This window comes from Mya arenaria, chromosome 12 (genome assembly GCF_026914265.1).
Source record: "Mya arenaria isolate MELC-2E11 chromosome 12, ASM2691426v1".
Lineage (NCBI taxonomy): Eukaryota > Metazoa > Mollusca > Bivalvia > Myida > Myidae > Mya > Mya arenaria.
This window is the reverse complement of record NC_069133.1, coordinates 52,311,831-52,326,191: the sequence shown is the minus strand read 5'-3', so window position 1 is coordinate 52,326,191 and position 14,361 is coordinate 52,311,831. Positions and strand designations below refer to the sequence as shown.

General features: G+C 40.1%; 1 protein-coding gene across 1 annotated transcript in view; it reads left to right on the top strand.

Annotated features, from left to right (window-relative positions):
* LOC128211894 (kinesin-like protein KIF15) overlaps positions 1-14,361 on the top strand; it is an 81,985-nt gene that overhangs the window by 13,266 nt on the left and 54,358 nt on the right. The window contains 4 exon segments of the mRNA XM_052917007.1: positions 6,911-6,996; positions 9,065-9,217; positions 9,933-10,152; positions 11,074-11,171. Of these exon segments, the coding sequence (XP_052772967.1) occupies positions 6,911-6,996; positions 9,065-9,217; positions 9,933-10,152; positions 11,074-11,171 (557 nt within the window).

Sequence of the window (14,361 nt, the reverse complement as noted above, 5' to 3'; positions counted from 1 at the left end):
CGTCTCGAGGTGAGTAGTTATACAGTCTGGCACCTTGTCAACCCTCTCTAGATGAGTAGTTCTACAGTCTGGCACTTTGTCAACCCTCTGGGTGAGTAGTTTATACAGTCTGGCACCTTGTCAACCCTCTGGGTGAGTAGTTTATACAGTCTGGCACCTTGTCAACCCTCTCTGGGTGAGTAGTTATACAGTCTGGTACCTTGTCAACCCTCTGGGTGAGTAGTTTATACAGTCTGGTACCTTGTCAACCCTCTCTGGGTGAGTAGTTATACAGTCTGGTACCTTGTCAACCCTCTGGGTGAGTAGTTATACAGTCTGGTACCTTGTCAACCCTCTGGGTGAGTAGTTTATACAGTCTGGCACCTTGTCAACCCTCTCTGGGTGAGTAGTTATACAGTCTGGTACCTTGTCAACCCTCTGGGTGAGTAGTTATACAGTCTGGTACCTTGTCAACCCTCTCTGGGTGAGTAGTTTATACAGTCTGGCACCTTGTCAACCCTCTGGGTGAGTAGTTTATACAGTCTGGCACCTTGTCAACCCTCTGGGTGAGTAGTTTATACAGTCTGGCACCTTGTCAACCCTCTCTGGGTGAGTAGTTCTACAGTCTGGCACCTTGTAAACCCTCTCTGGGTGAGTAGTTCTACAGTCTGGCACTTTGTAAACCCTCTCTGGGTGAGTAGTTTATACAGTCTGGCACCTTGTAAACCGTCTCTAGGTGAGTAGTTATACAGTCTGGTACCTTGTCAACCCTCTCTAGATGAGTAGTTCTACAGTCTGGCACTTTGTCAACCCTCTGGGTGAGTAGTTTATACAGTTTGGCACCTTGTCAACCCTCTGGGTGAGTAGTTTATACAGTCTGGCACCTTGTCAACCCTCTCTGGGTGAGTAGTTCTACAGTCTGGCACCTTGTCAACCCTCTCTGGGTGAGTAGTTCTACAGTCTGGCACCTTGTCAACCCTCTGGGTGAGTAGTTTATACAGTCTGGCACCTTGTCAACCCTCTGGGTGAGTAGTTTATACAGTCTGGCACCTTGTCAACCCTCTCTGGGTGAGTAGTTCTACAGTCTGGCACCTTGTCAACCCTCTCTGGGTGAGTAGTTCTACAGTCTGGCACCTTGTTAACCCTCTAGGTGAGTAGTTTATACAGTCTGGCACCTTGTAAACCGTCTCTAGGTGAGTAGTTATACAGTCTGGCACCTTGTCAACCCTCTCTGGGTGAGTAGTTCTACAGTCTGGCACTTTGTCAACCCTCTGGGTGAGTAGTTATACAGTCTGGCACCTTGTCAACCCTCTCTGGGTGAGTAGTTCTACAGTCTGGCACCTTGTCAACCCTCTGGGTGAGTAGTTTATACAGTCTGGCACCTTGTAAACCGTCTCTAGGTGAGTAGTTATACAGTCTGGCACCTTGTCAACCCTCTCTGGGTGAGTAGTTCTACAGTCTGGCACTTTGTCAACCCTCTGGGTGAGTAGTTATACAGTCTGGTACCTTGTAAACCCCTTTGGGTGAGTAGTTATACAGTCTGTCACCTTGTAAACTGTCTGGGTGAGTAGTTATACAGTCTGGCACCTTGTCAACCATTTCTGGGTGAGTAGTTCTACAGTCTGGCACCTTGTCAACCCTCTGGGTGAGTAGTTATACAGTCTGGCACCTTGTAAACCGTCTGGGTGAGTAGATACAGTCTGGCACCTTGTCAACCCTCTCTGGGTGAGTAGTTGTACAGTCTGGCACCTTGTAAACCCTCTAGGTGAGTAATTTATACAGTCTGGCACCTTGTCAACCCTCTGGGTGAGTAGTTCTACAGTCTCGCACCTTGAAAACCCTCTCCGGGTGAGTAGTTTATACAGTCTGGCACCTTGTAAACCGTCTGGGTGAGTAGTTATACAGTCTGGCACCTTGTCAACCCTCTGGGTGAGTAGTTATACAGTCTGGCACCTTGTAAACCCTCTGGGTGAGTAGTTATACAGTCTGGCACCTTGTCAACCCTCTGGGTGAGTAGTTATACAGTCTGGCACCTTGTAAACCGTCTCTAGGTGAGTAGTTATACAGTCTGGCACCTTGTCAACCCTCTCTGGGTGAGTAGTTCTACAGTCTGGCACTTTGTCAACCCTCTGGGTGAGTAGTTATACAGTCTGGTACCTTGTAAACCCCTTTGGGTGAGTAGTTATACAGTCTGTCACCTTGTAAACTGTCTGGGTGAGTAGTTATACAGTCTGGCACCTTGTCAACCATTTCTGGGTGAGTAGTTCTACAGTCTGGCACCTTGTCAACCCTCTGGGTGAGTAGTTATACAGTCTGGCACCTTGTAAACCGTCTGGGTGAGTAGATACAGTCTGGCACCTTGTCAACCCTCTCTGGGTGAGTAGTTGTACAGTCTGGCACCTTGTAAACCCTCTAGGTGAGTAATTTATACAGTCTGGCACCTTGTCAACCCTCTGGGTGAGTAGTTCTACAGTCTCGCACCTTGAAAACCCTCTCCGGGTGAGTAGTTTATACAGTCTGGCACCTTGTAAACCGTCTGGGTGAGTAGTTATACAGTCTGGCACCTTGTCAACCCTCTGGGTGAGTAGTTATACAGTCTGGCACCTTGTAAACCCTCTGGGTGAGTAGTTATACAGTCTGGCACCTTGTCAACCCTCTGGGTGAGTAGTTATACAGTCTGGCACCTTGTAAACCGTCTCTAGGTGAGTAGTTATACAGTCTGGCACCTTGTCAACCCTCTGGGTGAGTAGTTATACAGTCTGGCACCTTGTCAACCCTCTGGGTGAGTAGTTATACAGTCTGGCACCTTGTAAACCGTCTGGGTGAGTAGTTATACAGTCTGGCACCTTGTCAACCCTCCCTTTGTGAGTAGTTTATACAGTTTGGCACCTTGTAAACAGTCTCTAGGTGAGTAGTTCAACAGTCTGGTACCTTGGCAACCCCCTCTGGGTGAGTAGTTATACAGTCTGGCACCTTGTAAATCGTCTCTAGGTGAGTAGTTCAACAGTCTGGTACCTTGGCAACTCTCTCTGGGTGAGTAGTTATACAGTCTGGCACCTTGTCAACCCTCTCTGGGTGAGTAGTTCTACAGTCTGGTACCTTGGCAACTCTCTCTGGGTGAGTAGTTATACAGTCTGGCACCTTGTAAACCGTCTCTAGGTGAGTAGTTATACAGTCTGGCACCTTGTCAACCCTCTCTGGGTGAGTAGTTCTACAGTCTGGCACTTTGTCAACCCTCTGGGTGAGTAGTTTATACAGTCTGGCACCTTGTCAACCCTCTGGGTGAGTAGTTCTACAGTCTGGCACCTTGTCAACCCTCTCTGGGTGAGTAGTTCTACAGTCTGGATCCTTGTCAACCCTCTCTGGGTGAGTAGTTCTACAGTCTGGCACCTTGTCAACCCTCTGGGTGAGTAGTTAATACAGTCTGGCACCTTGTAAACTGTTTCGAGGTGAGTAGTTATACAGTCTGGCACCTTGTCAACCCTCTCTGGGTGAGTAGTTATACAGTCTGGCACCTTGCCAACCCTCTGGGTGAGTTGTTTTTACAGTCTGGCACCTTGTCAACCCTCTCTTGGTGAGTAGTTCTACAGTCTTGCACCTTGTCAACCCTCTGGGTGAGTAGTTTATACAGTCTGGCACCTTGTAAACTGTCTCTGGGTGAGTAGTTATACAGTCTGGCACCTTGTCAACCCTCTGGGTGAGTAGTTTATACAGCCTGGCACCTTGTAAACCATCTGGGTGAGTAGTTAGACAGTCTGGCACCTTGTCAACCCTCTCTGGGTGAGTAGTTCTACAGTCTGGCACCTTGTCAACCCTCTCTGGGTGAGTAGTTATACAGTCTGGTACCTTGTCAACCCTCTCTGGGTGAGTAGTTTATACAGTCTGGCACCTTGTCAACCCTCTGGGTGAGTAGTTCTACAGTCTGGCACCTTGTAAACCCTCTGGGTGAGTAGTTTATACAGTCTGGCACCTTGTCAACCCTCTGGGTGAGTAGTTCTACAGTCTGGCACCTTGAAAACCCTCTCTGGGTGAGTAGTTATACAGTCTGGCACCTTGTAAACCCTCTGGGTGAGTAGTTATACAGTCTGGCACCTTGTCAACCCTCTGGGTAAGTAGTTATACAGTCTGGTACCTTGTCAACCCTCTGGGTGAGTAGTTCTACAGTCTGGCACCTTGTCAACCCTCTGGGTGAGTAGTTCTACAGTCTGGCACCTTGAAAACCCTCTCTGGGTGAGTAGTTATACAGTCTGGCACCTTGTAAACCCTCTTGGTGAGTAGTTATACAGTCTGGCACCTTGTAAACCCTCTGGGTGAGTAGTTCTACAGTCTGGCACCTTGTCAACCCTCTGGGTGAGTAGTTTTACAGTCTGGTACCTTGTCAACCCTCTGGGTGAGTAGTTATACAGTCTGGCACCTTGTCAACCCCCTCTGGGTGAGTAGTTATACAGTCTGGCACCTTGTAAACCGTCTGGGTGAGTAGTTATACAGTCTGGCACCTTGTAAACCCTCTGGGTGAGTAGTTCTACAGTCTGGCACCTTGTAAACCGTCTGGGTGAGTAGTTCTACAGTCTGGCACCTTGTCAACCCTCTGGGTGAGTAGTTATACAGTCTGGCACCTTGTAAACCCTCTGGGTGAGTAGTTATACAGTCTGACACCTTGTCAACCCTCTGGGTGAGTAGTTATACAGTCTGGCACCTTGTAAACCGTCTCTAGGTGAGTAGTTATACAGTCTGGCACCTTGTCAACCCCCTGGGTGAGTAGTTTATACAGTCTGGCACCTTGTCAACCCTCTGGGTGAGTAGTTATACAGTCCGGCACCTTGTCAACCCTCCCTTTGTGAGTAGTTATACAGTCTGGCACCTTGTCAACCCTCTAGGTGAGTAGTTCAACAGTCTGGTACCTTGGCAACCCCCTCTGGGTGAGTAGTTATACAGTCTGGCACCTTGTAAACCGTCTCTAGGTGACTAGTTATACAGTCTGGCACCTTGTCAACCCTCTCTGGGTGAGTAGTTCTACAGTCTGGCACCTTGTCAACCCTCTGGGTGAGTAGTTTATACAGTCTGGTACCTTGTCAACTATCTGGGTGATTAGTTTATACAGTCTGGTACCTTGGCAACCCCTCTGGGTGAGTAGTTATACAGTCTGGCACCTTGTAAACCGTCTCTAGGTGAGCAGTTATACAGTCTGACACCTTGTCAACCCTCACAGGGTGAGAAGTTTATACAGTCTGGCACCTTGTCAACCCTCTCTAGGTGAGTAGTTCTACAGTCTGGCACCTTGGCAACCCTCACAGGGTGAGTAGTTTATACAGTCTGGCACCTTGTAAACCGTCTGGGTGAGTAGTTATACAGTCTGGCACCTTGTCAACCCTCTCTGGGTGAGTAGTTCTACAGTCTGGCACCTTGTCAACCCTCTGGGTGAGTAGTTTATACAGTCTGGCACCTTGTCAACCCTCTGGGTGAGTAGTTATACAGTCTGGCACCTTGTCAACTCTCTGGGTGAGTAGTTATACAGTCTGGTACCTTGTAAACCGTCTCTAGGTGAGTAGTTATACAGTCTGGCACCTTGTCAACCCTCTCAGGGTGAGTGGTTCTACAGTCTGGCACCTTGTCAACCCTCTAGGTGAGTTGTTTATACATCTGGCACCTTGTCAACCCTCTAAGTGAGTAGTTTATACAGTCGGGTACCTTGTCAACCCTCTCTGGGTGAGTAGTTCTACAGTCTGGCACCTTGTCAACCCTCTCTGGGTGAGTAGTTCTACAGTCTGGCACCTTGTCAACCCTCTGGGTGAGTAGTTTATACAGTCTGGCACCTTGTCAACCCGCTCTGGGTGAGTAGTTTATACAGTCTGGCACCTTGTCAACCCTCTGGGTGAGTAGTTTATACAGTCTGGCACCTTGTAAACCGTCTCGAGGTGAGTAGTTATACAGTCTGGCACCTTGTCAACTCTCTCTGTGTGAGTAGTTATACAGTCTGGCACCTTGTCAACCCTCACAGGGTGAGAAGTTTATACAGTCTGGCACCTTGTCAACCCTCTCTAGGTGAGTAGTTCTACAGTCTGGCACCTTGGCAACCCTCACAGGGTGAGTAGTTTATACAGTCTGGCACCTTGTAAACCCTCTGGGCGAGTAGTTATACAGTCTGGCACCTTGTCAACCCTCTATGGGTGAGTAGTTCTACAGTCTGGCACCTTGTAAACCGTCTCTAGGTGAGTAGTTCAACAGTCTGGTACCTTGTCAACCCTCTCTGGGTGAGTAGTTATACAGTCTGGCACCTTGTCAACCCTCTCTGGGTCAGTAGTTATACAGTCTGGTACCTTGGCAACTCTCTCTGGGTGAGTAGTTATACAGTCTGGCACCTTGTCAACCCTCTCTGGGTGAGTAGTTATACAGTCTGGTACCTTGTCAACCCTCTCTTGGTGTTTATTTTACAGTTTCAATAGGAAACTCCCTTGGTTATGAAAATGCAATTGGAAATATCAATTATATTGCTTTGTGAGTGTGATTTATGCACACAGAATTGAACTACTACAGATGTTTATTTAAATCTTGGACCATTCCTAGTCTGATATGGTACAGTTAGATAACTTATCGAGTTTTATTTCACATCTTATCTTGAACATTTCGTCTTTTATCTGGGAATATTCCTATAAAGTCCTATCTTGGACCATTTTTTGGACCCTTTCTAGTCTAATCTGGAACAATTCCTAGTTAAATCTTGAACCATTCCTAATCCAATATGGGATCTTTCATAGTCTATCAGTAATATTTTAAAGGACAATACAACTTTAAATAAAATACCTTAAACAGGGTTTAAACATTTATCTACAGCTCAAACAATGTCATATGTAATAAAAGCTACAAGATACATAGTTTTATATTTGCATAAATAAACTATGTATACAAATTGATGCATATTTGTATTATACAGCTGTATCGGAGGAGAGCATGCCAGTGTTAAAGGAGATGTTCTTACAAGCCATGTACCTGAGGCAGAAAGCTGATGCTGAAAAACAGGTGATTCTAGGAAAAAAACATCAGTCATAAGATAAGATAAGATTAGATGAGATAAGATAAATATTTCCAATCATGGGTCATGTTATATGACATGTTAATCACAGTTATGTATTGCAGGAAATAAATTGAAACAATAAGGTAACATATTTAGTATAGGTAAATAAGACTTCATTTTTATTTTTTTAAACACAAAATTAATAACATATGCTCATTTGGAAAATTAATAAACATGTTTCCCATTTTTTTTCTATGCATATCTAAATTGTGTTCATATATCAGAATAGTGTACGGCATAACGGTTCTTTAAATGCATCTGATTTTTAGCTCGACTATTCAAAGAATAGGTGGGCTATACTACTCGCCCCGGCGTCAGCGTCGGCGTCCGGTTAAAGTTTTAGGGCAAGTTGGGATTTTCTTTTATAAGTCCAATACCCTACATTCAATTGACTTAATACTTCAGGCAGTTGTTCAGGGCCATCACATGATGAGATAAGATAACTCCATATTATTCTTTACACAGATTATGGCCCCTGATTGACTATGGAACTTAGGTTAAAGTTTTAGGGCAAGTTGGAATATTTATTAATAACTTCTATATCCTTTGTTAAATTGACTTAACACTTCACACAGTTGTTCCGGACCATCACACAATAAGGTTACATAACTCCATATTATCCTATATACAAGTTATGGCCCCTGATTGACTTAGGTTAAAGTTTTAGGGCAGGTTAAAGTTTTAGGGCAAGTTGGGATTTTCACTTAAAACTCCAATACCATTCATTCAATTGACTTAATACTTCACACAGATGTTCAGAGCCATCACATAATGAGGTTAGATAACTCCATATTATCTTTTATACAAATTATGGCCCCTGATTGACTATGGAACTTAGGTTAAAGTTTTAGGGCAGGTTGGGATATTGTTTAATAACTTCTATACCCTTCATTCAATTGACTTAATACTTCACACAGTTGTTCAGGACCATCACCCAATGAGGTTACATACATCCATATCCTTAATACAAGTTATGGCCCCTGAAAGTTTTAGGCAAGTAAAAGTTAAGGGCAAGTTGGGTTTTAAAAAAAAACAACTTCTATACCGTTCATTAAATGCACTTAATAAAATTCAAATTTGTTTACGACCATCTTACAACAAGAAACATAAATCCGTTTTAAGCCTAAATACAAGTTTGTTTTTTTTCAATTTCCTTTGAAAGGCATATTTGTATATTCTTAATCACATTTTCATAATAGGAAATCAAGTTATTTGAATGACTTGGGTCATTGTTTTGGTGGGCTGGTTGGAGAGCAGCATCAAAGTCACCTTATGAATCGAATAATTTTAGTTAGGTTTGACATAAAGAGACCAAACTTGGTATTATTACATCGTTATTGTATTCTAAGTCAAAGCGGTAGTCCAATGCGCTGTCTTACGAGGGCTCTTGTTATTGTAGCTTTTGACTTTTATTAAGAGAATGTAAAGTAAATGGTATTGAGCAGGAGAAAATGAGTACTGTTGACAGGTCTGGTGTCACAGGTTCCACATATTGTTCAACTCCGTGTTATTCTGCGTTGCAATTGCACAGAAGAGCATTATGTATGTCTGAAATATTATTCTGTAATGGTGTGTCATGGCACATGACTTGGCTTGCGTTGGGTTGGGAAGACAGATTTCCTGGCCCGGTAAAAATATGTAAATGCATGTCAGTAATGCAAAAAAAGTTCATCTTGCCATGCTGAAATACTGGATATATACAGTTGGGGTAGGAGATTTAAAATAAAAAAAACTGTTGTAAAGTTATCTAATTTTAGATATAAAAATCATAGCTTTGGTAGTGGTGTTTTTGTCCCAAAACTATTAATCATGTTTACAGGGAGAATAATCATGACATCATTATTTGTAACCTGACCCTTAACGCTGACATAAAAATTGTTGATCTTTGCCCTGCGATCAAATGGGAAAATGAATGAGTGTTGGTACTGACTTGCTGTGCTCTTGTCGTTTTTTTCCACAAATGATCCAGTCCAGTCTGATCAAATGAGTTGCTAGAATATGATCCATTTTTAGGAGCTTGTTGAATCCATTGACAACCTGAAGGACATAATACAGAAGAAGGACAAGGCGCTACAGACAAACAAGATGATCATCAAGTTCCGAGATAACAACGTGAAGAGGCTGGAAGATAAACTGAAGGGGAAAGAGCCGCAAGATTCACAGATTGTTAGTTTCTGTGCAAGACATGATTTCTGGCTGTTTATTGTCTTCTGCATAAAGTAGTTGTTCTGTGATGTTATTCAAAGTACATTTCTTCTATGTTTCCCTTTTTCTTTTCATAGTTGTGTCTGATTATTGATAAGCAAAACTAGGTTGGCTATACATTGAACTAAACTATTCATTTGAGCTCACCAAATAAGAACATCACAAAGCACTCTCATGTCCGCATTTTCGAAGCTTACCCTAACCCTCAACAAAGTCTGCTTTGAAATAGAAAACAAACGTTTGCCTAAACTATGAGTCAGATAGTTAAAACTTATTTAATTTACAGCAATTGCTAACCAAGTTATTATTTATTTTAAAACAATTGTGAAACAAGTTATTACATCATCAATCAGTGTTGTCGGTATATGCAACATTAGAGTGCTCCTGTATCCCAGAGGAAACCCAGTTGTTTGGCTTGGTATCCACCTACCAAGTTCACATTCTATCAGGCCTGGACACCTTGATGGGAAGCGCATGCACTAAACTTAACACTGTTTACCAGACAACTGCAACCACTTAAGAAATTTCCATGAAACTTGGTACTAGTGTCAATACCATTTTAGATATATAACAATTGTGCAGGAAAATACACACTCTCAGGCAACAATTTTTGTTTGGCATATGCAACATTATCAAAAGTGCACTGTATGAAACAATAGATGCCATTTATTTTTAGGATGACCTACAGAAAGAAATAGCCTACCTTCAAGCCCAGGTGGACAGCAATCCTACTGTAGTAAAGTTCTCAATGGAGGTTAGACAGCTTAAAGCCTCACTGGCAAACCTCAAGGAAGAGCCAGGAACTGTTGAGAGCATTTTAAAAGACCAAGTGGCAGTCAACAGATTAGAGCAGATGTTTCGAACACTCTTGTCAGAGCAACAGACAAACTCGGAAGGTTGTAAATCACTGTAGAAAGAAATAATGAGCTCTACCTTTCTTATATATATATGAGTTTGTTAACATTATCATTTCCATAAGGGTGACTCTGGTTTTCCAGCTTAAATTTTGAATGTAATTTAAACTCTTTTCTTTTTGAAGCCTAGGGGAACCCTTTTAAATATCCAGTAACAGGGACCATGGGGTCGGGGTCATCCCCATGAGCCTTTACAACATATTTAAACTGTAATATTCCATACAGTGTGCATGCAAAAATCAAATTACAAAATAACAAATTAAACAAAAATGTTTAGTTATTAAGCTTAGCAGTACCTAAATATTGCTGCTTGGTTATTGATGTCTATATAACTAATATGTTTGATAAATCTGAGATTGAATTATTTTTACCTTTAAAAGCAGACGTGCTAAAGCATAGCAGCAGATATAATGTACTTAATAGTGCCTTTTTTAATGAGCGAGATCATTATTAAAATTACTCGTGTTATATATATTTTTTTTTTTATATTTTTTTTTATCCAAAATAAAATATTATTTTACCCTCAAAAGTAAGTAAAATAATGAGTAATGTAATGAGTAATGTAATGAGTAATGTAATGAGTAAAGTAATGAATAAAATAAAGCAACAGATGTTTATCAGCAATAGATAAGTAAATAAGAGCTAAAATTTAATAGTAAAGCTGGTAAATACCATAAAAGTTTATATTTGACTATTGTCATTAAGGTGTCTGACTAAGGTCAATAAGTTTCATAATTATATTCTAAAGAAAGAGAACAAAAGAGACATGAAACAAAGTATTCTCTAACTATTTGAACAAAAAGGAACAAGATGTATATATTAAGGACCTTTTTTATTTCTACCAAACTGTGATATGTTTCAATTAACTGTTAACTCTTTCAATATGTCTATTCTTTTATTTAGAGTCTGAGGTAACTCCATATAGAGCGGAGACTGTGTCAACTGCGACGCTAGAGAAACTGCGCTCAAAAAACACAGACCTGACTGCAAAAGTTGAGGAGGTGAGAACTTATGAATATATATTGTTTCTATGAAGGAGGTTTATCTATGCTTGATATTTATTGTTACAAAAAAGGCCCCTGTGGAAAGGCAATTTGGATATTGTATTGGTATGTGTGTGTGTGTGTGTGTGCCTGCATGCGTGTCTCAGCAATTTTGTCTGGAGAATAACTTAAAAAGTTTTTGAGGTGCAGTGCATATAAACCATAACTCTCTGGGTGCAGTATATTTTTAGTTTTTGTATGTTTTAAGCATGTTTTAAGCTATTGCCCTTTGTTAATTTTCAATGTTCTTTTTTATCGTTTGGGATATGACTGCAATTTGGATTTAATTTTTAGTAATTATTGGTTTCAATTTTGTTTAAAGATTGGACAATATGTATGAAAGTTAGACTTAAATGTTACTGAGTTGCCTTCAATTTACTTTACCATTACTGGGAAATCTTAAATTGCAATTCCAAATTTTTATCCGATGAGCAAGCAGGATCACTTTATAATTTGTTTTAGAGTCCTAAAATATCCCATCTTACATAACACTCGTCAACCATCACTTCACTACTGGCATTGTGAAAATGTGTGACTGAATTCTTCAGACTCACTAAAATCCTGTCTCTGTTAATTTAGTTTTGATTTTGTTTAATCCTTATTAATGACTTTGATAAAGGATTATCCAAAATTGATGGTGATCTATGATTCATAAACGAAATTATTCCAGTCAGACTTTAAAGGGATGGAACAACAACAATTCTAATATTTTCTTTAGTCTGGCACCCGAAGTCGAGTAAATAGTAAATGCTTTTGCATTTTTTGATAGCCATGTCCCTCTTATACAAAAATATATTAATAGGGGGTATATTGGAGTCACCCTGTGGTGGTCGGTAGGTCGGTTTGTCGGTCGGTCCGTTGCAATTTACCTTGTCCGGAGCATAACTTAAAAACTACTGGATGGAATTGGATTAAACTTCATACAGTGGTAGAGCATAATGAGAGGAAGTGCAGTGTACAATAACCATAACTCTATTCTTGCTTATTACTGAGTTATTGCCCTTTGTTCCTTTTTTTTGTCCGGAGTATAACTTGAAAACTTTTGGATGGAATTCATTGGAACTTCATACAATGGTAAAGCACAGTGAGAGGAAGTGCAGTGTTTAAAAACCATAACTCTACTTTAGCTAATTACTGAGTTATTGCCCTTTATTTGTTTTTTTTTTGCTGTCATTTTTATTTCAAGACATTAACTTGCAAACTACTAGATGTAATTTAGTAAAACTTAATACAATGGGAAAGCACATTGAGAGGAAGTACAGTGCACAAGAACTCTATTTCAGCTAATTACAGAGTTACTGCCCTTTGTTACTTTTTTCTTGTCCGGAGCATAACTTGAAAACTATTGGATGCAATTTAATAAAACTTCATACAGTGATAGATCATAATGAGAGGGAGTGCAGTGTACTGGAACCGCAATTCTATTTCAGCTAATTACAGAGTTACTGCCCTTTGTTACTTTTTATTGTCCAAGGCATAACTTGAAAACTATTGGATGGAATTTAATAAAACTTCATACAGTGATAGATCATAATGAGAGGAAGTGCAGTGTACAGGAACCGCAATTCTATTTCAGCTAATTACAGAGTTACTGCCCTTTGTTACTTTTTCTTGTCCGGAGCATAACTTGAAAACTATTGGATGGAATTTAATAAAACTTCATACAATGATAGATCATAATGAGAGGAAGTGCAGTGTACAGGAACCGCAATTCTATTTCAGCCAATTACAGAGTTATTGCCCTTTGTTGTTTTTTTATTGTCCGGAGCATAACTTGAAAACTACCTGATGGAATGTAATAAAACTTTATACAATGGTACAGCACAATGAGAAGGAGTTCAGTGTACATGAATCATTACACTTTTTTAGCAAATTGCTGAGTTATTGCCTTTTTCTGTGTTTTTTTTGGTCAAACTTTTGTCTGGACAGTAACTTGAAAACTACTACGGTAGGTGGAATTTCATAAAACTTCATACAATGATAAATCATAATGAGAGGCGGCGTTCGGGGGTATTAATCACCTTCAGTTATAGGTCTAGTTAGTCCTAAGTCGTACCATTTTTAGTGTTAAGGTATTAGCCGCGTAATACACACTTTTTTAAAAGCTTTAACCGACAACATAGTTATAATCACGGTACACTATGGGACTTTTATCCAAATTTTGAAGATTTTTTACCGTGAATTAAAAAAGTTATTTATGTTTCATTACACCCACCCCCAAACTCCAAGGGCTACAAAGAGCGACAAGTAAATATTTTGTCTATATTTGAAATTTTTTCGCATTATCAGAGATTATGAAATAAACACAACAGTTTCTAGTAAAATAAACTTCAGTTAACAGAAGTTCAAACGAACACATTATCGATACACATGGAAAAAAATCATTTTGATTGATCTTATGATTCTTCGGAATAGAGCAGATTTTCGATGTTTGAAAATATATAGCAGTTTTATAAAATTCATAAAAAATAGTTAACTATAAGGCAAGCTGCTGAAATCATTTTAGATATTATCTATGATGTCTATTGAACAATTTAAAAGACAATTAATGATAGTTTACCGTCCAGTTTTGAAGAAAATATACATAATGTCATGTTACCATACATTTTTATAGCTAATAAAATGCTTAAAAATCAACCTTTTTCTTGTAAAAAATTATAAAGCTTAATTGGACTTATTCATAAAATGTACTCTTTCAAATAAATGAATTTTACTTATGATACAGTGCTCCAGCCAGGATTTGAAAAGGGCAGGGTGGAGTTTTGAAAAGGGCAAGCTACATGAGTCGTGTAGAGGTTGGGGTGGTTGTGGGGGGGGGGGGGTCCACCCCTGCCACAAGGTGTTTGTTTTTTTGTGGGGGGGGGGGTCCCCCTAGAATTTGTTTTGTTTTTATACTCAATTTAAATCATTTTCCATGATTTTCAGACTTATACAAAATGGTGTTGTTGTTTTTTCTCAAAATTTAGAAGGGTGTGTTTTAATATCAAAATTAAAATTTGTCTTTTTGTCTGTGGTAGTATGATTGTACTTGTTTGGCATCTTCTTTAGTGCAATGTCAAATATTTCTTTTAAAAGTTGTAAGATGAAGACAAAAACAAACAGTTAAACATCAAATAAATAGATACACACAAAAAACTAAATGTAGGGG